At 31.6% G+C, this 24,432-nt stretch overlaps 1 protein-coding gene across 8 annotated transcripts in view; it reads left to right on the top strand.

Moving 5' to 3' along the window:
• LOC129911087 (longitudinals lacking protein, isoforms N/O/W/X/Y) overlaps window positions 1-24,432 on the top strand; it is a 329,276-nt gene that overhangs the window by 239,792 nt on the left and 65,052 nt on the right. For 6 of the 8 annotated variants that reach the window (XM_055988753.1, XM_055988752.1, XM_055988754.1 and 3 more), the window contains 3 exons: window positions 14,707-14,898; window positions 19,065-20,120; window positions 20,183-20,308. In XM_055988753.1, the coding sequence (XP_055844728.1) occupies window positions 14,707-14,898; window positions 19,065-20,120; window positions 20,183-20,308 (1,374 nt within the window). The remainder of the gene's footprint in view (window positions 1-14,706; window positions 14,899-19,064; window positions 20,121-20,182; window positions 20,309-24,432) is intronic. The other 2 variants (XM_055988758.1, XM_055988757.1) reach the window with 2 other exon arrangements.

Here is a 24,432-nt window from a genome sequence, read left to right as displayed (position 1 = left end):
TTTATTTACCTAACTTTTGATGTTTTTACTAAATTATTTAAAAAATTAAATTTTAAAATTGGATTTTTTAAGTAAAAAGTTTTAATATTCTATGCAATCTTTTCCATAAGAGCAAGTACTTGTAACCCAGTCGCGCATTATCTCTTAGTTATCGGTCGAAAAAATGTATTTAAAAAAAAAAAAAAAAACACAAATGAAACAAAATATCAGACATTTTTTTACGACTGTCAACTAAGAAGAAAAAAAAACTGTCTGGTCTTTGCATTAAGAACATGCTAATATCAAAAATTATACCGGTTTTGCTTCACATCATATATGTCTACATAAAAGATTAAGAGACAAAATAACACCAGAAGTCAAAATTTGACTGTTCATTTTTTTTTTATTTTTTTTTTCTAAACGACGCACAATACATTTATACAAATTTTAAATCTGTACAAAAAGTTAACCTTAACTTTCAAGGCTTTTGCTTTTTTTTTTTTCTTTTTGTTAATTTTTTTGCAAGTTTTATTTTTAAACATTATTTTGAGCCGACATTGATAGATTGCAACTACATTACTACCACCAACACCAACAGTCCAAAAAAAAACTTGTTATTTGAAGAAAAAAAAAACGTTTTAATTCCTCGTAAAATTCGTTTTATATATAATTTCGAATCCAATTCACTTTCATGCAGGTAATTGCAATAACTAGTGGTGATTTTGATTTTTTTATGATTAAATGTGAATTGTCCTTGGGCAGGTATAATAATGGTATTTTTTTTTTTTTTTTTTACAATTTAATTTCCTATTTCTGCGAATATTAGTAACCTTTAATCACAGCTGCACAGCAATTCTTCAACCCCAAAAACCCTGAGTATTTATCTAAAGTTTAAATTCCATCAACTTTATAAGTTGTGATTGTTAACAAAAGAAGACAAAAAAAAGTAGGTATGTGGGATTGTATCATTATTTTGGCTTTAGAAGTTGGCCTTGGGTTTTTTTTATTTCTTCAAATTCACATTAGTCTGGTAAGATGTCTGGTTTTTTTTTGGTTTATTTTACTAATTTTAATGGGGTTTGCTAATGCAAGCGCATTTTTTTTATTGAAGATACAAATTAGACGTATAAAAAATATGACATTGGGTGATATGTTTAAAAAGAAATAAATACTTTTTCTAGAAATTTAATAAAGTACCTATAATGATTTTCTATATTAACATTGCATGCTTTTTTTTATCTGCGAAAAAAATGATTGAATCGAAATTTTAGCCTTTTAACCAAAGTTGACCATAATTCGAGTTATGTGGTATTTAGCGTCTATAATGCTTCTCAGAGGTGAAATTCTGATCACAGAATTAGACACCAAACTAAATTATAAATCTCTAATTGCTAATTCGTCAGTTCTCAGTTAAACCTTAGATAAACCTTAGTTTAACCACAACATTTTTTTTTAGATAGTCTAATTGATGATTGAAAAACTTGCCCTGGAAAATATTTTTCTATTACCTACTTAAAAGTGACACAATACAAATTCCCATACATTTTGCCCACACATGTGACAATAACAACTGCCTATGCCCACATTCTACTTATAATTATTTCCCTATAACTTATAAAACCGATTATTCAAATTCGAATCGGTAGATTAAGATAGATCGTATAATTAAATATGCGCAAGCAAGCAAATATCAATCGAATTGCATCGCCCTTTTGCATGGCAGGAATTTAATTTCCATTAAATCACCAATAACTAGTTTTTTTTTTTTTTTGTCTTCTCCTATAATAACCACCTAGCACGACTTTTTGTTTCCTATAACCAATCACACTCTGATGCCAAGAACCCCTATATCCCGCTTACTTCATCATCCACAAACTCTATAAGCGCAATCTTAAACTGGCAAACAAAGTTAGCTGACATAATAATTGCTAACGACTGGCAGACAAGACAAGTGGAAATTACCTTCGACCATATACCATCATCATCATCGCCATCATCACATCACCGCAGAGAGTTCTCCAGCCTCGTCTCGTCGCAATTCCCCAGAGCTCTAACTTAAGCTATCAAAATCGTGATGATTACTTATTCATGATCATAGATTCGCAGCGCATTAATATTTAACATCCATTCGACTTTGTATATTTTAGCAAAAAAAAAAAAAAAATAAAAAAAATGCAAAAAAAAAGATACATTTTGCATCGCGCGCATGTTAAAGTGACAATAAAGTGTCCATTCGCCAATCGTTTGCAACCATCTGTGACACCACCAGCGCAGCTCAGCTCCAGCTCCAGCTCCAGTCCAATGCGCTGCATGCAATTCAACCAGCATCATCAACATCAACAAATATCGTTCCAGTCGATTGAGAGACACAGATACTTTACCATAAAATATCAATTTCCACACAGATACAAAATGCCCGCACTAAACGGCTGCCCTCATAAAATACCCAATTACAAATTTATCCATAAAGATAAAAATCCCATTTCTAGTATTTAAGATGCGAAATAAACTTTCAACGCATCATCGGTTATAAAAAATAAAGCGTGTTTTTTCTGCTGCATATAAATGCGCAATGCTACGCAGGCGTGCGACAACGACGCGTGCGAAATGAAAAAAAACTGGATTTTTTCTGATTAAAAAAATAACTAAAAATATCTTTCCGGGGAAAAGAGAGTTAACAGATTGGAATTCTTCACCTACTGGAGGTGGCGTCTCTGTGCGGCATATACGTTAAGTCCGTCGTTATGTCGTCGATGGGCCAACAACACAAAACGACGACTAGGATTGCAACGCGAAACGGGGCGATGATTTTAATGTTTTCAAATTCACCATTTAATCGGCGATAAAATTTCAAATTATATTCCAAGATCATATGCGATAAATATTTTAGTGGCGCACGCAATGAGGCGCTTAACGCAATGGAACTGGCATTTTGTCTGTGCGGTCCCCTGCAATCCGGTCTCTCTCTCTGATTCTGAGACTGTGACTGTTATAGACTCCAACTTCGATTTCCAAGCTATATAAGTCGGATAATGTTTGCAAAACAAATCCATTTGTAACCACATTGGCAATCGTTAATTTTTTTTTATCTTTTATTTTCTTTATTCTTTTACAACAAAATCGAGGAAAAGAAAGTATATCTTTTGTCGTTTTTGTGTAGATGGTAGAAAAAAAAAATGGAATCTGGTTTCATTTGTTGTTAATGGTTTGTGGGAGTTTCTTATAAATTGAGTGGAATTGGTCATTTTTCTGAAATTATAGGTTTTCTATTTTTATACGAGGATAGAGGTGTTCCAATTCGAGGTGAATTATTTTTGCGTAACATAAACCAGGCAAGACAAATAATGTGGATATGAGAGTTGAAAAATTCACAGTTAATCGATAAATTTTTTAAAGATTAATAACAATATGGGTAATTATTGGTTTAATTTTTGTACCTATAGCGAATTTAGGTGAATTGAGATAGATTACATACAATTTTGATATTTGAAAGTGAATCTAACCGCAGCCATTAAATATATTAAAGCGTTTTTAATTTAAAAAATAAGGTTTCTAGGTTAAATTTTGAAAGGATTTGGGTTAAATTTGATTGATTAGTATATATTTTTTAATGGATATTAGTTCCAAAAGTGACCTAGTTTAAGAAAACTTTGAAGAGCTGACTCATTCCTCTATCTTTTCCGACGAACTATTTTTCTAGGAAAGACTTTCGAATCATAAATCAAACTCATCGAAACTCTTGGTACTCCACAAGGTGATGTCCTATGCTAGGACAAGTTCTAGTCCCTCATCGACCTTCTCTAATCGAATTCCACCCCAATATGGCAATAAATTGTCAAAATAAACAAATGTGCTAGGGTTGCCTCTCCATAGCCCAGCAAAAGCTAGAGATACAATGTGTTAACACAAAGTTTTTTGTATCCTTTTGTGTTGGAATATAATTTACAAGCAATAATGTTGGTAATATTTAAAGAAACTTTGACATAGGGTTGCCTTAAAAAAATTCACAAAAACACTTCACAGAGTTGCCATGAGTTTGAAATGAGTTTTCTTCTGCATTTTGATGGACATTAAATGTTACAAAATGCTTAAGCGTGTAGGTGTTCTCTAGAGAAATTCTATTGGCAAGAAGCATGGTATAAGAAAAGAAGGTAGTATAACGCAAAGAAAATCTGAATATAGAGAACTGTCAGATGAAAGAAAAAAAGATGGCTTTTTAAGTTTTTGGCAGCTGCCCTATTGAAATTGTTGTTGTTAAAAAAATTTGTTGTTGCTTTTGACTTTGACAAATAAAACGTCAAAAACTTGTGATTCCATTTTGTAAAATGGCGACTGTAATGATATTACCTTCTTTTCTTATACCCTGGTCATGAAGGGCCTCTTGTAAAAAGTGACTTAAAGTTTTAAGAATTATAAAAAAGGAAACGACAAACAGTAAGATTTATTTAATGAAGAAGAAGAACTTATTCTTTGGTTTAATAATGACATTAAGGCCTTTAAAATAAAAAAAAAAAACACGAAAAATTAGTTTTTTTTTTAATTGAAAATGGCTATTATTGGGTGGCAACTCTATCACGTTCTGATTTTCTCGATCATATGCTGTTGACAAGAAAATTGTATCGCGGGATGACGAGCCCAGGCCGTTATGTATGACAGGATCTTAGACTACCTAGAATAAAAATTTACGATAACAGTCTAAGTTTAAGTATTTTGCAATCAACGGAAACCCGCCGTCCAACATTTTCTACCATGGGCAATAATTTTGCTATTTCAGGAACACAAGGATATCTGTCTATGATAATCAAAAGGAAGAACAGAAATCAAAGACATTAAATTACAATTGGTGTATTTTTCATCTTCACTTTTTACTTAAAAAAGTCGGACGTAAGACATTAAATGTCGCCTTCCAACCAACAAGTATTTTTTTAAACCTAAGAAATTCCTATTTTTTTCTAACCCAATCTATTAAAGTTGTCTCTATCTTAAAACGAAGAATGGCATTCATTTATTTATGTAGGTAACAAAGAATTCTTAGCAAATAATCATTTTTATCAAAAAAACAAAACCGACTTCCAAGTATCAAAATTGGGTTTAATGGTTTTTCTCATAGCCAAAACTGAAATTGAAATGGGACCACACTGCAGGCACCAGCTTTCCTATACAAAAAGAATCATCAAAATTGGTTCACTCAGGGCAAAGTTATGAGGTAACAAATGTAAAAAAAAAAAATGAAAAAAAAAATACAGACGAATTGAGTACCTCCTTTTTGGAAGTCGGTACAAAAATCAATATAAAAAAACTGTTAGATCCATTATTTTAATTAAAAAATTAAAAAAAAAAACTTAGTATGCCATTCAAAAAAAAATCATCGACCTGTTTCAAAAAACAAATCTTATTTGTATTTTTTTTTTAATTTTAAGGTTACTTAAATGCTATTGTGTAAATTTTTTTCATTTAAATCGATTGAATCGCTTACGAGTATGTCAGAAATGAAAAAAAAAAAAACGTTCTATGACAGGTATACATAGTTCATACCGGTTTAAAACACATTTTTTTTTATTTTAAAAGTACGAAGGTTATTGCTACAAATTTTCACATAAAAATTATAAGAAAATTGTAAGATCCATTTTTGAGAAGAGTATTTTTTTTTTATTTTAGTTATATGGCAAAACCCATTCATTTAAGTCAAAACAAAAAGAAAACTAATTTCCTCTCTAGGAAAAGCTCAAAACTCTTAAAACCATGTTTAATGAAATTCACTTCAGTGGTTTAGGATGAGCTCGATTTCTTGACAAGTTTCGATTTCGGTTTAAGGATACTGTTAATATAAATTAAGCCTTAAAATCAAAGCTTAATAAATCAAAGAATATCATTCTTCGAATATTTTATACAAAGGAGGGAAACCTCAATATTTCCAGTAAAACTCACCTCTACGACCTTATTTTCCTTAAATAAGATAAATTGCATTATAGAAAGTAGATTGACGTTTAAAATATAATATACCTAAATAATTTTCAGGACAAATGATACCTTCAAGAATAATTGCCAATTATACTGACTGTTTTTCTAAGAGCCAATTTTTCAATCTTCTAATAAATAGTCAGTTAACTGTTCGACGAATAAAGTTATTAGGCTCATAAACAATCAGATAAAAACATTGAATTTTTCAATCAAGAATAATTTATTCTACAGAATAACAAAAAAAAAATTGTCAAATTCAAAAATATTTAAAATTAAACGTCATTTTTATTCATGATTGTTTTTGTTTTCTTGTTTTCCACTGTATTTTTTTCAAAATTCTTTCAAAACAGCTTTGACAACTGACACAATATTTTTATTGAGATTATTCTTTAGAATAATTTTATTCGTCTCTGAAAGAAGCAGATAGATTTATTCTTAGGAATAAGCTATATCTGCTTGTTGAAAAATTGATTTTTTCTCTATCCTTAGGAATAAGTACTAACTGACTGTTTAACTGACTATTGAAAAATTGGCCCTAAGTAAAAGAATATAGTTGAAAGAGTACCAAAATAAGGCAAGTAACTTTTCACATAATAGCCGAATGATCTTGTTTGTAGTCTTCAAATTAGCCATTAAAAAATACCTCAAAATTATGTATCATTTCGTTATGGTTTATTTTTATTTAAAAATGCAAAAAAAACATTATGCAAATCTCATGCTTTTATAAAAAAAAAAGCGTAATTAACTTCGTCTTTTATTGTAATGCAACCGGAATCAAAAAGCATTAGTCATTATTCAAGAACAGTTAAATGTTATTCATCTATGTTGAGTAAAATCGTATCATCTTCACCAGTTCCATTTTTTTCCACACATAAACATTCACATTTAATCTAAATTTCAGCATAGTAATTGCTCAATTATATCTCATCTGTATATTTCCAATTGATATCATAATGAAAACACATAAGATTAATTGGAGTAATATTTATTTGCACAGCATAATCGTTTCGATAAAAATTTATATACAAATCAAATGCAAAGAAGAAGCAAATAAAAATAAATTAAATGCAAGAAAAAGAAGATTCCAGTTTTGAATTCCGCATCATGTAGATTTATATATCTGATACAATTTCAGCTTGCACCCGGTTCGTCTTGAAACTTTGAAGAGTTGCATCCTCATTTAAAACCGCGAACATTTCATCGATTTCATTTTGATGCGAGGCAGTTAAATGCAGGGAATTTCTATAAATATTATCTCTGTTAAACTACTTGCGTATTATTTTTTGTTGGTACGATTAGATTGAGTTTGATTTATTTCAACTTCTTCTCGCGAAGATGAAAAATGTCGAAAACGTCTTCTGCGAAAATATGACAAACCATCCAAATTTTAATGATAGACAAGACAGAAGATAAAAGATCTAACGACTACAACAGAAAGATATAATTTAGCTTGAAAGCGATAAAAATTATTCATGTAAAATTTCCTTACACTTCTTGCTAACCTCCATTGAAACTATACAAATAAAACCGAATAGGTTATGCTATAAAGATGCAACTTTTATTCCGAATAAACGGTTTTTTAGGTTTTCTGACCAAGAAGGTTTGGCTCCTTAACCAAATACTTGATTCTTAGAAACAGGGTGTTTCATATTTTATACACAAAATTTTCCAATTTAGGTTTAGTTGATCTCGAAGATATAAAAGTTAGTTTTTTTTTTGGGAAGTTTGGAAAGTTAATTCAGAAAGATAAAGAATTTTCTCTAACCGCATTTTTTTTTTTCAGAACACCCTGTAAATGAACTTCTTTCAAAAACTGAACAAAAAAAAAATCGAAAGGAGTGCAAAGAAAATTCCGGCGGCGCTTATGTGTATATTGTTGATGCCATAAGAGTGCTCTGAAAAAGAAAAAAAAAAATATACCAACAAAACTACCACACGGCATCACTTTCAACGCCAACGTAAGAAAAAATTTGCGTGTGGTCAATCGGTCTGAGTGCAGCACGCGCACTCGCTTTACAAGGAGAATAGAGTTTTTTTTTTTTTTTTTACATACCTATATAAAAATTTTCCAAGATGCACTGCACTGCATTGTACTGTATTGCACTGCACATAACATTCACTTTACTCAAAAGCGCGGAATTTGGGGCAAGAGGCATGAGTTTCTTTAAGTTTTTTTTCGACTTTTTTTTTTTTTGTTTATATCCCCCGGCTGCCGCGCGGGTTCAGAAGTTTACACAAAAGATAAGGATATGCCGCGCACTGTATTATGTGCTGTGTGTGTTGTGCAGAATGCATAGACTGCAGATATAATATTGGTGGTGGTCTTTTATTTCAACAGCCCGAACGACCGACGAAGACGATAGATGGATACATTTGTATCTTTTTGAAGGAGTGCAGGGGAGTTACTTTGAGAATTCTATGTTTTTTTTTTTTTATTTAGACAAAGATAAGAAATATAAACGGCTTCTAGGAAGAAGATTCATAGAGTAAATCGGTGATGTTCTTGTGTGGCATTGGGTGGGATGGTTATGATGATGATGGTGAATTGCATGGATATTTTTTTTTTTTTTTATATTGAGGACACAATTTTTTTTTAATGTTGTGGGGTGGGTGGAGAGATTGTATGCTCTTTGGAGAGATTGTACACAGAAATTGATGGGCATCAACTACTTTCTGGTGTGACATGTTTTTTTGTTTGTTTTTATTTGAATCGCTGATATGGGATGGTGACGAAGTGAGATGGTGATTGTGGATTAAGGCTTGGCTTGATTATTTCACAATTCTGTAGATCAAAGTCCAAATATTATGTCATTTACTAAAATGTGACAAAAATGGCAAACAAATCTGTTTTAAAATATTATAAAAATCTTTTGATTTTATTCGATTTAAAAAGGTAACGCCCATAACGCATTCAAATATGCGTTTGGAAAAGAAATACCATAGTCACACATGCAATTTTCTTGCATCACGCGCGTAACGTATTTACTTGTTTATTTAGAAAAAAATTACTATTGCAACACTTGTATATCATTTTGTAACTTTTATGGAAATTTGACTTCCTATATTTGAAAAATTGCTTGCTTGTGGGTAACGCCCGTAACGCATTCAGATATATCTTTGGAAAAAAATTACTCTAATAACATATGCAACATTTTTGAATTTATGCAATTTCGCTTTTCTATTTGAAAATAAAGTTTTTTCCTTGGTAACGCCCGTAACGCATATGAATTTAAACAAATTATTATAAATAACCCTCAGTTTTCAAATAGATTCTTTTAACTTGAAAAACAATTTTTAAAAATCATAAAACTATGTGTAAAATGGTCACACCCGTAACGATGTCTTCTGTCTTCTAGGAAAACTTACGGATTTTGTGTTTTTTTTTTCAATACAAATAATGCAGGGTTCAAAAACAGTATTGATTAATTAAAATAATCAATGTAATAGAAAATTTACAATACATATGAGAATAAATTGTGGGCACCTGATGCAAAGATGCTTGATGCATGAAAGCAGGAATAACAAAGCTTAATTGAATAAGAAGCAAAAACAGTCGAAGAAGTCCTAAAAACTCCAGGAACCAAGCAGATGAAACGCCAAATGAATTCCGTAAACCTTAGACATGAAACAATGGAAAACCGGGAGGTCTATATTTCTGAGTTCAACACGGCGGCGGCGAACGCAAAAGTGTAAATAATATTTTATAAAAATTATGTCACACCCGTAACGGCCAGCTGACGTTCAGGATGTGACAAGATAATATATATGTTCACAAATTTTCTATCTAACCTGATAAAACAGAGAACTCCTTTTTTAGTCAAGTTTAAGATTCCCATATAGCACAAGAATTTGAAGAAAAATTTGAGTGTGACTGATTGCTACTGGCATTTTTTCTATAAAAGCTAAAAACAAATATCTCACAATTTCTTCAATTTCGGTCTAAAGCAAGTATATTTGAAAAAAAAAACACACAGTCCCAGTTTCCATATTATTCTTTTCCAAAATAATAGACGAAATAAATCTTCAAATGCCATAGGACTTAGAATAAAGGATTCAAAATGGCACAACAGTTGCGTTGTTGTCGTCGCCAAATACCTACAAAAAAAAAAAAAAAAAAAAAAAAAAAACAGTTAAAGGAGACTTTTTTAAAACGCAGTTCAATAATAACAACATCAACGACGACGACGGTGACTTTTACGATACATACACAACGCACCACAATAACAAACTAGCCATACATAAACCCACTCGATTCGTATTTTGTTTTTAGTTTTTTTTTTGCGTCACGGTCATTTCTTAGCGCGCAATAGATCCCGAAAATTCCCATGCTTCAATGAGTCAGGCGCGCATCTCAGGATAACAACTTACAACAACAACGACGACAAAGACGCAAGACGCAAACGATGACGACGACGACGGCCAAGATCTTCATCATTACAAGCGAAGGGAAAATTACATAGGAAGGCGCACATTGGACTTGTCACGATTGGCCATAAATTTTCGCTACGCTGCTCCACTGTGAGAGTACTGGCCACTTTCCCCCCTGGGATTTGTGACTTTTCTATATATTCTTCGTCAGTCGTTGTCGTCGTCGGAAATCGGAATTTTTCTGCGGTAAGTGTATCTTTCTCTCTCTCTCTCTCTGATGGCTTTTCAAATTGTCAAGAAGGAAAAATAGGAATCAAAGACCGACGCGACGAAGCACCTCAATGCGCGCATCTTGTTGTCGCGTCCAAAAGCTGGAATTTCGTTGTTGTGTTTTGTATACTGTGGATTAACCATAGAGTACGCGCGTTCTTTCAATAGTAAAAAGATTTATCCTCGCAAAATGAAGGAAGATAATACCAACAGGTACCACGATCTGTTGGGAGGGGGGAGAGGGATAGACTATGTATAGGCTCTTTGATAGAAAAAAATAGGAAGACTTAGAGGATGATGATGTTGTTGTCACACACAAAGTTCCCAGAGATCATCACATTGGATTCGGCTGAGTGGTGTACACCAGGCACAGGTATGAAACAGGGGAGGGAGGGGGGAGGGGGGGGGGAGTTTGGATTCAAGCCGGAAGGTAGATATTGTACTGTTGGAGTATTTTGGCGGACAAATCGAATTGAAAAGACAGAAAATGTAATAATTTTCCGGAGGGAAATTTATGGAAATTAGTTCAACATTGAAGTCGGGTATAGAGAGGGGAAAAAGGGGAGGGGGAATATCTTCTTTATATCGGACATTTGGTTGTGAGACAACCCCCACTAAAAGAAACTAACCAAGAGAAAGGTTTGAATTTCACGTTTTGCAATTTCTAAATTGATGAACCGTTCCATTTCATACAACAGAGGGCGCCTCTTCCCTTGTGTCTTTCAAGATGAATTCCCATTGTCATATCGGTAACCTTATTCTCCAAACTATTTCTTTGGACAATCTATGTTGGTGTACTTACTTTTTTTTAGCATGATTTGGGTCATGTTCCATGATGATGATGATGACGTTTAATTTCATTTCGTGCTCCATGGACAGGATTATTTTTTATAGAAATTAATGGACGAATTGGATTTTTAGGATAGACTGATTGATGGTCAGTTCGTTTAGAGAGAGAGTCAGCAGAGAGATTGGAATTTTTTGATATTGAAATGTTCTTCTTTGGTTTAGGGAATAGATATAGACAGTATTGTAACGGTATATCGGGAAATAAAATATTAGCCCGGTAATGGAGAATCAATTCTCTGTGTTTTTTTTTTTTTATTTCTATTATTTGTGTTGTGTCACTTTGGAATTTGATTGTTAAGTGATTTTCTCATCAGAGAGAGGGTTTGTTGGATTATAGTGGACCCTAATGTTATAGGTACGTAAGTGCATATATTTTTTTTTACGTCCGCACACGATTTACACTTAAATAAATATCTATTATTTCTTACTATTTAGTTTTAGTTTGAACTTTGAAAGTATGACAAAGTTCTGTGAACCCTAGTTTAAAGGTACATGCATCATGACTTAAGCTTATAACACTCGTATGAATAAGACGCTTCCAACGATATCTCAATTGTCAAATTATTATGAGTATTTTAGAAGTTATAATAGAATAGATGAACATACATATACTAAAAAAATAGTAAAAAGCTCAAATCTTCTTTTTATTTCGGGTAACTGGGTAAACATTAGTTAATTTTGTTCCATATAATATGGAACATATAATATATATAATACCCGACAAACAATTTTGGTTCTATAAAGCTTTACAGATGCAATTGTTGCTTCTGTAAAGCATTATAGGAGCAAAATTGTTAGTAGGGTATATTCATTTGTGGCTTCATAATTCCTAAGCTACTTATCATAATTTAAAAAATGAGGTATTGTTGGAAGCGTCTCAATATCCCACTGGTTATAAACTATGTGATGTTGTATAAAATTGAATATATTGACACTTAAACAAAACTAAATTACTATCTTATGCAAATAAAATAGGCATTATCTTTAGGTCGAACACAAACTTTCTGGTGCTGATGGATAAAAAGTCACATGAAAGTGCGTTATCTTCTCTAACATCTATTTTGACGTCAAATGCATTTGTAAGTTCTTAACCGACTCTGACATAGCAGGAAGTATTCTATATCGTTATTCCAAACAGGCGAAGAAACCTGGCAAGGTTGTCAAACCTATAAGTCATTGACCTATACAGCTCGTCACTGTAGATAATGTCGTACGGGGTCTTGAAATCAATAAATATGAGATTTGTAACGCTTGTTTGTTACTAGTTTTGTTTTTCTTAAAACTCGGTGCACACATGGGTTTATTTGACACCATTTGATACTTTTGCGCTGAAGCTGCAGGTCTTACGCCTAAGTAACCCTTCTTTGCATTACTATGTGAAAAACACTTAAAGGGATTGTAGTTTGATTTGATATACCTCATTTAGTTCGACTTGTTGTAATTATTTAAATAAATTATAGCATTTTGTCAAGTGGAATAAGTTAAACAAATTAGTAGATACAAATTTACTGAAAGAATTGCGACTTTATATTGCGTGACCAATGAGTTACCAAATTTGTGAGATATTTATAGACGAAATTTGTATGATTGCTATTCTTATAAAAAGTTTTTATGTTTACAGCTTTGACGGTGGAAACATTTCTAATTTTTTGTTTTCACATTTTCGATAAAACTGCGTTACTGATTCACTCTGTTACTATAAACAGTAAATTGGTAACCCAATTATCTTAGATCTATGTTTAAGTTATTAGATTACAAAAAAATCATATAAATTAATTGAATTCAGCTTTTTGTGGAATGTTATTATAGAAAAAACATGCGTTACATGTTAACTCCAAGTCACCTAACTTAATCAAAATATCAAAAAAGAATATGCAACCTAAGCACATTGCTTTAAAAATAACCATTGCTTCTTTTCTTTTAAGTCGAATTTTGATTTAATAAGGTTCGGCCTTACCCCTGCGTTACTCATTTTTTACCAGCATTTATATCATTAAATTGCTTTAAAAAAAAGTTTAATATAAAAGATTGAAGTGTACCACAACCGTTTTTAGTCTTATTCGGTCTTCCCTATCCCTTTTTGAATTAAACAACAACAAAACTATTTCAAGATCAATTTCGAAACACTTACCCAAAGAATCAACAATTTCACAGCTCTTACAACCTACAAGTATAAAGTTAATCAATAAATTTAAAATTTTTCAAATATTTCCAGCCTTAAGCAATCAATTATACTCAAACGCAAACGCACATTCCATAGTTTACTTCGCACTATAAGATCATTTGGTTTGGTAATAGACAAACCCCCAAAACAAACAATCATGAAGTTGAACACATTTTTTAACTTTTTAACTTTTTTTTCTATTTTTTTTCTAACGAAGACAAAGTTGAAAAATTCCACAAGAGTCTTGTAATTACAATTAATGTCCTCGTTAACAAGCGCAATTTTAATTTTAAAACAATTTGCATGTGCACTTTGAGGCTATATATGAACCAAACGACGACGTGACGACGGTCAAGTCCAAAACGATCTTTCAACCTCTCCTTCCTTTTCATGATGGAGATCATGTTTGTGTATACCCAAGTTTTCATAGTTTCGTTTCCATTTTAATGACCAATGCTCACTCAGAGGCTTTTAACATTTTTCACAATTATCATTGTGGTGGCTATAGAAAATTGTCTTCGCAACATTCTTGTTGTTGTTATTATTATATTGAAATGGAACTAATTTTACAAACGTGATACAACAAACATTTACCCTCCCCCAAGACACACACCCATCGCTTGAAAGAAAATTTTATAAATAAAAAAGTCGTTTACACAGGATACACACAGAGCGAGGGAAATCTAACCAGGAAATCGACTCTGTTAGTCGTGTTGTGGAACTGCGAAATGTTGCGAAGCGCGGTATCCGCCTCCATCTGCTTTTGCGAAGCTGAAAATATCCTTCGGGCGGTTTGAAACTTTAATTTGAAAAGAAAACATTCGCACATATACGATAGATGGCGTTGTATTTTTTTTTGTGTTAGCAGCATTCGTTTCAAAAGACGCCCGGAAGGAGTTTTCATTCGGAATTAAAAATGGGATCGCTGGGAAGAGAGTAAATGGCTGGCGTGCGATCCGCACCTTAGCACCCGTTAAGTGCGCTAATGTCAGGTCATATATCATTGACAAGTGGTATTTTTTGTCTGGAGAAGAAATTATTAATTTTTAAGGATTTTTTAAAGATTGATATAACTTTATCTAATTTCTTTTTTTTTTTTGTGTATATAATTTCAGGTGGTCCTCTCGGCCTGTTCATCATATTTCCAGAGCCTATTTCTGGACCACCCCGAACGACATCCAATTGTGATATTGAAGGACGTCCGTTTCACCGAATTGCAAACTTTAGTTGAATTCATGTATAAGGGCGAGGTGAACGTGCAATATTGTCAGCTATCTGCATTGCTGAAGACTGCTGAATCGTTGAAGGTAAGTTTTTTTTTACTACTCACACACACACACAAACCAACTACAACAACTCGCTTTGAAAGCACAAACACAAGATCGATGGTGACAGGTGTCAATATATATTCTTTTTAAGTGACAGGTGTCAGATGGCCTAGTGACAGGTATTGCACGTATAGAGTAAATTATGTGTTGGTGTTAGAAATGAGGAAAGAATTTTTTTAAAGTTAAAGAAAAAAAAAAAACAATTTTGTGATGAATGATAAGTGCAAGAAAAAGAGGATAGGAATAAAAATCGCATAGACTCTAGAGAGAAGATTTAATTTGAAAAAAAAAAAAAAAATAATAATAAAAAGTTTGTTGCAATTTTACGCACCACCTGCGCTGTTTGCCACCACACCGATATTTTATATAGAAAAGAAAGATGTTGATGCACATGTTGACGTCGAGTGTTTGACATTTGGATAATAATTTGATTAATGGTTGTTGGATGCATTGGTATTTGTGTACATGCATATATTTTATTAGATGTGTTCTAAGAAGGTGTTGATAGATAGGAAAAGTGCAAGGTAAAATGGAAAAAATAGGTATATGAAAAAATTATTATTTGACATCTGGAAACATTTCAAGAACATTCAATTAATATCATTTTTCGGAATAACTTATTTCAGAAAAAGACGTGTGAAAACATTTTATCAATTTTAAAATTAATTAAATTAAATAATTATGGTGATTTAATGGCTTTTGACATATTTTGGAAATGTTTCTTAATATTTCGGCTCTGATGGTATAGCACTTGATTTACAAAGTCTACTACACCGAAAAAAAAAATTGATAATAACAGCTATCAAATTAACATTTTTCAGTGACAAAAGTCGTCCAACAATTAAAATATCAATTTTGATATTTTATCATATCATTTTCACATTTTTTAATTTCAGATGGGATGGTGAAAATTTCACTTTGACAATTAAAATATCATTTTGACATTTTTTTACGTTTAAGTGGACAGTGAAAATTTCACTTTGACAATTAAAATATCAATGTTGACTAGATTTTACGTTTTAGTTTATTATAATGAAACCTATTTCTTTCTTTTTCTTTTTTATTATTTTTATTATTAAAAGAATTTTCTTTCTTTTTTCAAAACATTACTGAAAGGGAATATTCTTTACAAAATAATGATCATATTATTTTTTCTATTATAGGTGATATAATTGTTTTGTTATTTTCTCCCAAACTATGTGAAGTAAAATCTTAGTGCCGATCAAATTTTATCAGTAAATCATACATTTTACTTCGAAAAAACACAACGCGCCTTTAAATTAGTACACATTAAGAATTTTGTATTTAATATTTTTCAATAATTTGGAATGAGAAATTGATATGAAAAAATGATAATAAAATATCAAAAAAAAATTCCAAAATGTGACATTTAAATATCATCCTGATAATAAAAATGTTGTTTTAACATTTTAAATATCATTAAACACATTTTATAGAGCATTTTTGGCTGATATTTAAGAAATGTTAATTTGATATTTAAAAAATGTTAAATTGATATTGGTTTTTTTTTTCGGTGTAATTAAAAAAACGGTATTGACATTTGCTGGAGAAGGTATTAAATCTGAAGTCTAATTTATCTTCAAATCACTAACTTTCTCTTTCAAAGCAACTTTTCATTGCCTCATTTCGATTTAAATTTTAATTTAAAACACTAAAAGACAATTTCCAAAAAAAATTTGCTTTGGTCGCAAGCGTTGTCTTTTGAGCTAGGTATTTTATGAGGTTAGAGGTAATTGGTGTTAAATGAAAGATTATTTCATACTTACAATGAGAAAATGTAGAGTTGCTACTACTTGATGTGGCAACCCTATTTTTAAGGAAAAATTGATTAATTTTGTTGTTCAGTCACACAAGGAAATGTTTAAAATGCCAATCAAAAGCCTGAACAATGACAAAAATTAATATAATAATTTAATCAAATATGGCAACCCTAAACAAATGAAAAACAAAAAATTAATTTTTTTTTAAGTATGATTTTTTATTCACTTTAGCGGAGACTCTTCTTGCTAAAAAATTTCGTGTGTAATCTCATCATCCAAAAATAATTAAGTCAAATGAGATGTCACCTAAGATCAGGGTTGTAAAAAATCATTTTATTTTTAATGCATTTGTTTTCCATTACAAGTTAAAAAAAAATATTCATTGCAAATGAAAAAAAAATGAAATTAAATAAAAATTTATTCTAAAAAAATATTTATTGCAAGTAAAAATATTTTGCATTAAATAGAAAATGTTTTTACAAATGAAAAAAAATTGCATTAAAAAATTTTGTATTACAAATACAAAACTTTTTGCATTGCAAATAAAAAAATCAATGCAAAATATATGCTTTAAATATTTTTACTTGCGATATAGGTACTATAGGGCAAGTTTAGGATTCGTAAAACAAATCGAACTCGAGATAACAATTTTACGTGACATTACGATGATGGAGAATGCCAAAAAAGTGGGTCCGGCAATTCTGTCTGTCTGTCTGTCAGTGTGTCTGTCTCTATCTGGAGCTGGAGCCTAAACGAGTGAAGTGATTTTCTTCCCTAGAGGTAAAATTGAAATTTTATTTTTATGACCAAAACTAACGGTACCTGCCATATAACGGAAATACAAAAGTTAATTTTTTTCAAAAACGGCTCTAACGATATTGATTAAAATAAAAAACACATAAAAGCCAACTTTTGAAATAAAAAAAAAATATTTTTTGTACCGTTATAAACGGTACCTGCCATAGAGAGGTTTTTTTTTGGTTTCTAAATATCTCGTACAAGACTGACCCGATTTCAAGGAAATTTTTTATACAAAAGCGTTTAAGTAGAAATAATATTAAAATGAAAGAAAACACATTTTTGGATTTTTAAAAAATATTTCAAAATTTTTTTTCGAAAAATCAATTTTTTGAAAATGGGTTCACGAAAAATTTTGAAATTTCGTTTTTTTGTGTAAATTAATTATTTGTTCAAAATGGCATACCAACTTTTTTTTTGAAAAATGTTAGAAAATTTTTATATACATATAAAAAATTATTAAAAAAAAAAACGATTCCAACGATTTTCGAAATTTTTTTTTTTTTAAATACCTTTTTATACAAGAAATAAAATGGCATACTTCGTTTTTTGTATAAGATCATTTAAAACGGTGTTTTATTAATTTTAAGAGTTACTTTAAGCATAAGAGCAAGTACGTGCGACCCCAGTCGTGCAATTTATTTTTATAGGTACCTATGCAATAAATATTTTTTTTTATTTCAAATGCTAATTTTTGTATTGACACAAGTTTGTAAAAATTTCTGGGATCGTAAAAAATGCACCGAACTGTTTTTAAGGAATGTTGTTAAGATAAATACCAGTAGTAATAAAAAATGGTGTCAGCTTCGAAAAACCTGCGCTAAGTGCATGGGCACAAAAACCACTTATTGGTTGAACTTTTTTAAGTTTTGCTTATGTTTTCAAAAAATTGCATATTAGGTATGGAAAAAGTTAGTAGAAACTAGTTAAAAAAGACAAAATTTGCTATAACGCCAGCGTAACCGTAGCTTTATATGTTCAAAAATTCTCGAAATACAGCTCTTATTCAAAAGTTGGAATTTTTTCCTACAAAAGCATATAAGAAAAAATTATATGAGGCTGATTCCAAATCTTAGCTGAGGCCTACAAAGTTTGAAGTTTTTGTTATCAAATGAAAGGTATGTAATTTCAGGTTTAAGTGTATTCAACGATTTCTGCGACATCTTGTTCGAGACAAATGTTTAGTTTGTCTTTTTTGACTTTTTGCGAAACGGCATTTTATATTCTTGAATCCAGACTTTGAAAGTCACTTACGGTTTTTTTCCATCTTTTTTACAGTATTTATATCACAGTAAAAATATTAAAAGCTGTGTGCCAATTGTACAGGGGCCTTACATAGCAAGCAAGCTACATAGTATCTTATCAACGTTTTCAGTATTAATAGGGGCGGCCTATTGAACTTGCTGGCGTGTTGAACAGCTCGTTCAATTTGTAGTTGTTTCTTCTTCGACAGTCTAGTAAATGTCCAAGAAAGTCATCGAGTAGATTCTAGGCTACTACGCTAAGTAGGTACCTTTCTTATTTTTTCTAACACTTTTTCTTTTTTTTTTTTTTTTGAATTTTTAGGTTAAGGGCCTGGCAGAGATGACAAATCAAAATACGGCCCTGCGAGAACCTGAACGTGAACCGGACCGCTTGCGGCCACACTCACAACCAAAACCATCAACCTGCGATAGCCCTTTGGATGGTTCAGCTTCAGCGCATTCAGCTGCCAACTCAACAACATCGTTGCATCATAATTCATCGCTAGCGTTGAAACGTGAATGCACTGCTGCCGACCGCTCCAGTGTGTCGCCTCCAAAGCGACTGCAACAATCCTCTCCTGTACCGTTAGACCTCTATCAGGGACGTTGTCCTAGCAATAGTGGTGTTGGCGGTGGTGGTGTTGGTAGTGATATGTCAGCCATCTCAATCGGAGGCGGTGCAGCGCGAACATCAAGCAATATTAGCAACAATAATAACAGTAATATTAGTAGTAATAGTAACAACAATAACGATGATCCTCCACACCATCATTTACTGCACCACCATCATCTGCAGCAGCAACAACAACAACAACAGCAGCAACAACACCACTTGGCTACCTCGCCCCGAGAAGACCACGATCGTGACAGACCAAGTTCCGCTAACGATGACAATTCTTCAAATGATAACAAGTACTCGATTGGCATCAATATGAGTCTGAGTGCGAGTACTGCGGCTGCGGCTGTTGCCGCAGCTGCGGCAGCAGCAGCAGCGTCAAATAGTAGTCAACAATCGTCAACCTCACAATCGGTGGTTGTTCCTCCTGTCAACTCGTCCAGTACGTCAACGGCGCCGTCAGCTACTGCAGCCAGTGTTGCCACTGCATTATCCTCTTCTTCTGCAGCAATACCATCAGACCTCACGAATCGGCCATCATCCGGCAGCGGTGGCGGCGGTGGCGGCAGCAGCGTTGGTATTGATCGTCCTAGTAGTAGCGGCAATCTACCACCATCTTCTCTAACGCACACGGCCACTTCATCGTCCAGCAGATTGGCAAGTCCAACATTAGCTGGCAGCAATACCAGTGGCGGCGGTGGTGGCAGTGGAGAACCTGTCGCTGGACCCTCGGGCCTTGGGCCAGTGCAATCGGTTCCACTGGTAAGCATCAAAAAATGAGATATCTTTGGTTTTTCCTTTGAATGGATAAAGTTATCTTACAGCAGCATTTTTTGTTACAGTCTCTGAAAAAGGAAATCGATTGGGACCGCAACGATGAGAAGATGTCATCTGTCGGCGGCGGTGGTGGCGGTAGCGGTGATCTTGATTACCGCACGTCACACGATTCGGTAAGTTATGGAATGTTTTTTTATACAATTTTTAATTTTCTATCCAAAAAAATTTTATTTTGTTTTCCGTTTTCTTTTCTATAAGAGAAAATCGCTTTAAATGTCCTTAGAATTTATGTATTTTTTTCTTCAAATTTTTTGTGACTTCTTCCTATATGCCTTATAAATTTATAAATGAAGATAATATTTAAATATATTACAGTGTAATTTTTTTTTTTATTTCGTTAAATAATCGTGTGTGATTGTCAGGATTATTGCACATAATTTTTTTTTTGTTTAAATTTAAATTTTTTAAATCTTCATTTTGCATGGATGAAAGTGATTAAAGGACTTCAACTGTGAAGCATGCTTAATATAAGTGTTTTTTTTCTAGTGTGTAATCTTTTTTTTTTTCAATATAATGAAATATTCATGAAAATATATTAAATATTTTATTTAATAGACACCTTAAGGTAATAAAATTTAAAATAAATAAAATAAAAATTTATGATAATATATTGCGAGACTCTGAATAATTAGGTAAATGGTTTTTTAACGTAACATACAATTTTATTCAATTTTGAACTCAAACAAAACTTTGATATCTTAAACCCTCTGTCGGCACACGGGTGCGAATTTAGCAGAACATAAATAAAATAATTACGATTTTTCAAAAAAAGTGGTCACAAAAAAGTCTCTTTAGAAGGGTGAAAATATATTTTTTTCGAATTGACAATACAATATTCGAATTCCTCGGAAAATTCTACATCAATTTCATATGTGATTCTCTATAAAATATTGAGAATGAAAAAAGTTCCAGCGACATGAAAAAGTATAAACCAAATTCGCACCCGTGTGCCCATCACGTCACAAAAACGAGGTGTGCCTACAGAGGGTTAAACACTCTTGAATATTAATTTAAAAAAAATTTTAAAAAAATCTTCTCCAAATACTGACAATCTAAAAGCAAATCGAAATTAATTTTAGCTCACATACTAAAACTAGGCTTAGCGCTCAACATTAAAAGGCATAAGACGATTTCAAAATGGAATGTTGCTCAAGCTGGGGAGCGCTTTTAGATTTTTGAAACTCATATTCATATGGTCGGCACGAAGCCAAAACCGCGAATCTGCATTTTTTTTACTTTTTCACTTTAATGCGTCATTTAACTTGCTATCGGTCCCTCTATTCAAGCAGCCTAAACTTGGAAAGCCGTTTTTCTCAAAACTACAATTTTGCAGATCAGTGTTTTTATCTTTGTGCCGACGACATATTATAACCGATAGATTAATTCATAATTAAAAACTTATTATACCAAAATACCCCAATATTTCGACATGCACAAATAAAATTTTTCTCTTAAACCATGAAAAGGACGATAATATTTTGTACAGGAACAAATGGTAAGAAGATATTTTGATTTTAAGAACTGTAGACTATAGATTTTAAGGTTCTATAAAAACGCTTCTGCATCACGTATGTAACTACTTCCAATAAAAAAAAATATTTTTTATTTTAAACAAATTTACGGATGTTCAGTTCAGTTGAATTAAGTTTTTAAAATACAATATCTCAAACAATTAAAGGATCAAAACAATTTGTGATTATTTTTTAGTGATTTTCGATAGGCTCAATGAAAAAAATGGTCATATAATGATAAAACAAAAGGCATGTAAAGTAAAAGCTACATTCTTCTTGTTTTACGATTAGTTTTTATTTCAAATGGTGCAATCGTTTTATAAGAACATTGTTTCATTTTTTCTGATAAAATGACTATTATTTTAAGAAAGGCTATTAATTTGTAAAACTTCAAGCTTCTTTTTGTTTCACTCTTGTATGATTTTTTGTAGACTGCAATATCAGTCACCAAACCAAAACTTATACTTTGGATATTAACTATCGATATTCAACAACGGACCACTTAACAGAAAATTCGAAATAGGTACATTCGAATCCTCATATAGTTTTCTACAAACACTACAGCCAACTTTTTTTTTAGAAAATTTTGTTTTTTTTATTTCAGATCAATTTAGAAAAGTTATCAAAACTTTTTCGTTTTTTTTTTGTTTTTGAAATTTCACGTTATTCCAGAAATATGGACAATGAAATAAAAATAAGGCTTAATATTGTAAGCTTCATATACCCAAAATTAACCTGCTAAATTAAAGATTTATTTATCCAACAGTTTCTCCATTCTAAGTAAAACAAATATGTCTAGTCACTACTACATGAGCAAAATCAAATTCTTTTGAGTTTATTTTAGCATTTTATTAATAAAAATCGTTTAAATTTTAGAAAAATATCCAAAAACGATATAATTTTTTTTTTTAATTTAGCATTAAAATGATAGAGAAATTAAAAAAATGGTTTATCTCAGGCCTTCTGCCGCTCTGTGCGATTGTACGTACGTGCGTCTGTACGTCCATAATTTCCCCAGCCCAAAGTGAGTGTTTTCAAATATGTTACAGATGATTTTGGCGGAGAGTAGTTTTTTTTGTATATTGTTTTTTTTTTATCTTGCTTAGAACGTGTACCAAAAAATTCGAGGTATTACATTTTTCTGTAAATGACTCCTCTAAAGATATTACTGAAACTTTGCACAGGTAATATTCAAAGAAATTGGAATAAAACTGACATCTTAAGATTTTCTCAAAAACTGAAGAAGACTACGAAAAATAAAAAAAGGTACATTTCTCGAACATCCTCTTTATGTGGTTTTTTAAGTTCATTCTTACAAAAAAACATTTCTAAAATCAATAAACCAAAGGAATAACCACTTTAAAGGCAATCACCTTGTCCAAATTTCAAAAATAAAATAAATATACCTACTACAATGGTAAGAAATGTTTATACTTTGCAAACTTATTCACATTCCAAACCTAAAAACATGCCATTAGTTCTATAAGCCTTATTTTCGAAATTCTTTTCCGATTCAAAGCTTTTAATATTTTTTAAATTAATCTTCACAGAACTAACTTATAAGCCATCCAACACTTACAAAAGATTTAAGAAGGCTTTGCTTATTAAAGGAACACCAACTTATTTCATGTTTTACAATTGTATTCGTTTAAATAATGTATTCAAAAAGTTTACAAAACTCGATTTATAATTCAAATTCCAATCACAATATTTAGACAAAAGATTTTTAAGTTAAAGTCTAATTAAACAAAAAATAAAAATCCCAAAGATTAATGAAGAGTAAAAAAGGGAGTAAATAATAAAATATCCAAACAATTAAAACGAACCTCCATTATTGTCTTAATACACACATACATGCACTATAGTGCACAGCTCATATGCATATGTACTTTATGCATGTATTGCAAGTAAACTTAACCGACTCATAAAAATAAAACTCAAAAAACCTTATTGAAATGAGGTTCAAATAAATATAAAAGATTCCGTTTTTCTTATTCGTTTTTCATTTTTTTTTTTTGTTCAATTTTTTTAATCCCATATGCTGGACACATTTAAGTGCAGTGCATTTTAACATACCAACATATATAAATGTCTACATATATTTCTCCATTTTTGTTTTATATATGTATATAAATATACAAGCATACTTGTAGGATTTTGCACTCATTTTCATTTTATTTTCACTTTTTATATTTTTTCCTGTTTTGTTTTGTTTCTCGTATTTCTCTTTTTCTCTCTCTCCCCCTCCATTTTTTTGTATACTATTGACTTTCGTTTTTTATTATTTTTCTTCTTTCTACTTCATTCCGCGCTTCGTTCATCATTCATTTTAGCTTGAAGCAATTTTTATATATATCTACACATTGAATCAGAGCCATCAACCTTCGTATGAAATTAAAAGGAATAAAAACACAACACACATACACACACAAACAGCAGCCACCGTCCTCTCATTTGATCAACCCAAAAAAGTATGCAATGCTTTGCATACCCCTTTCCTAAAGCATCGCATCGTCGTCGTCGTTACTCAGTCGATTCTCGCTGACATTCATCGCTTCGTGGAAAAATGTTTTCCAACGAATTTCCATTTCCATCAACCCCCGCAAAGTATCTCTTCCCCCCCAACCCTCTCTTTAAAAAACAACCAAAACGACACAGCGCAAAGTGTATCTCCAGCACCACACGAGAATTACACCTCACCATATGCAATGCAAAACTGTTGGAGG

The sequence above is a fragment of the Episyrphus balteatus genome, chromosome 2 (assembly GCF_945859705.1).
Source record: "Episyrphus balteatus chromosome 2, idEpiBalt1.1, whole genome shotgun sequence".
In the NCBI taxonomy this organism is placed as follows: domain Eukaryota; kingdom Metazoa; phylum Arthropoda; class Insecta; order Diptera; family Syrphidae; genus Episyrphus; species Episyrphus balteatus.
The sequence above is the reverse complement of the archived record's forward strand: the minus strand, read 5'-3'. Positions and strand labels throughout refer to the sequence as shown.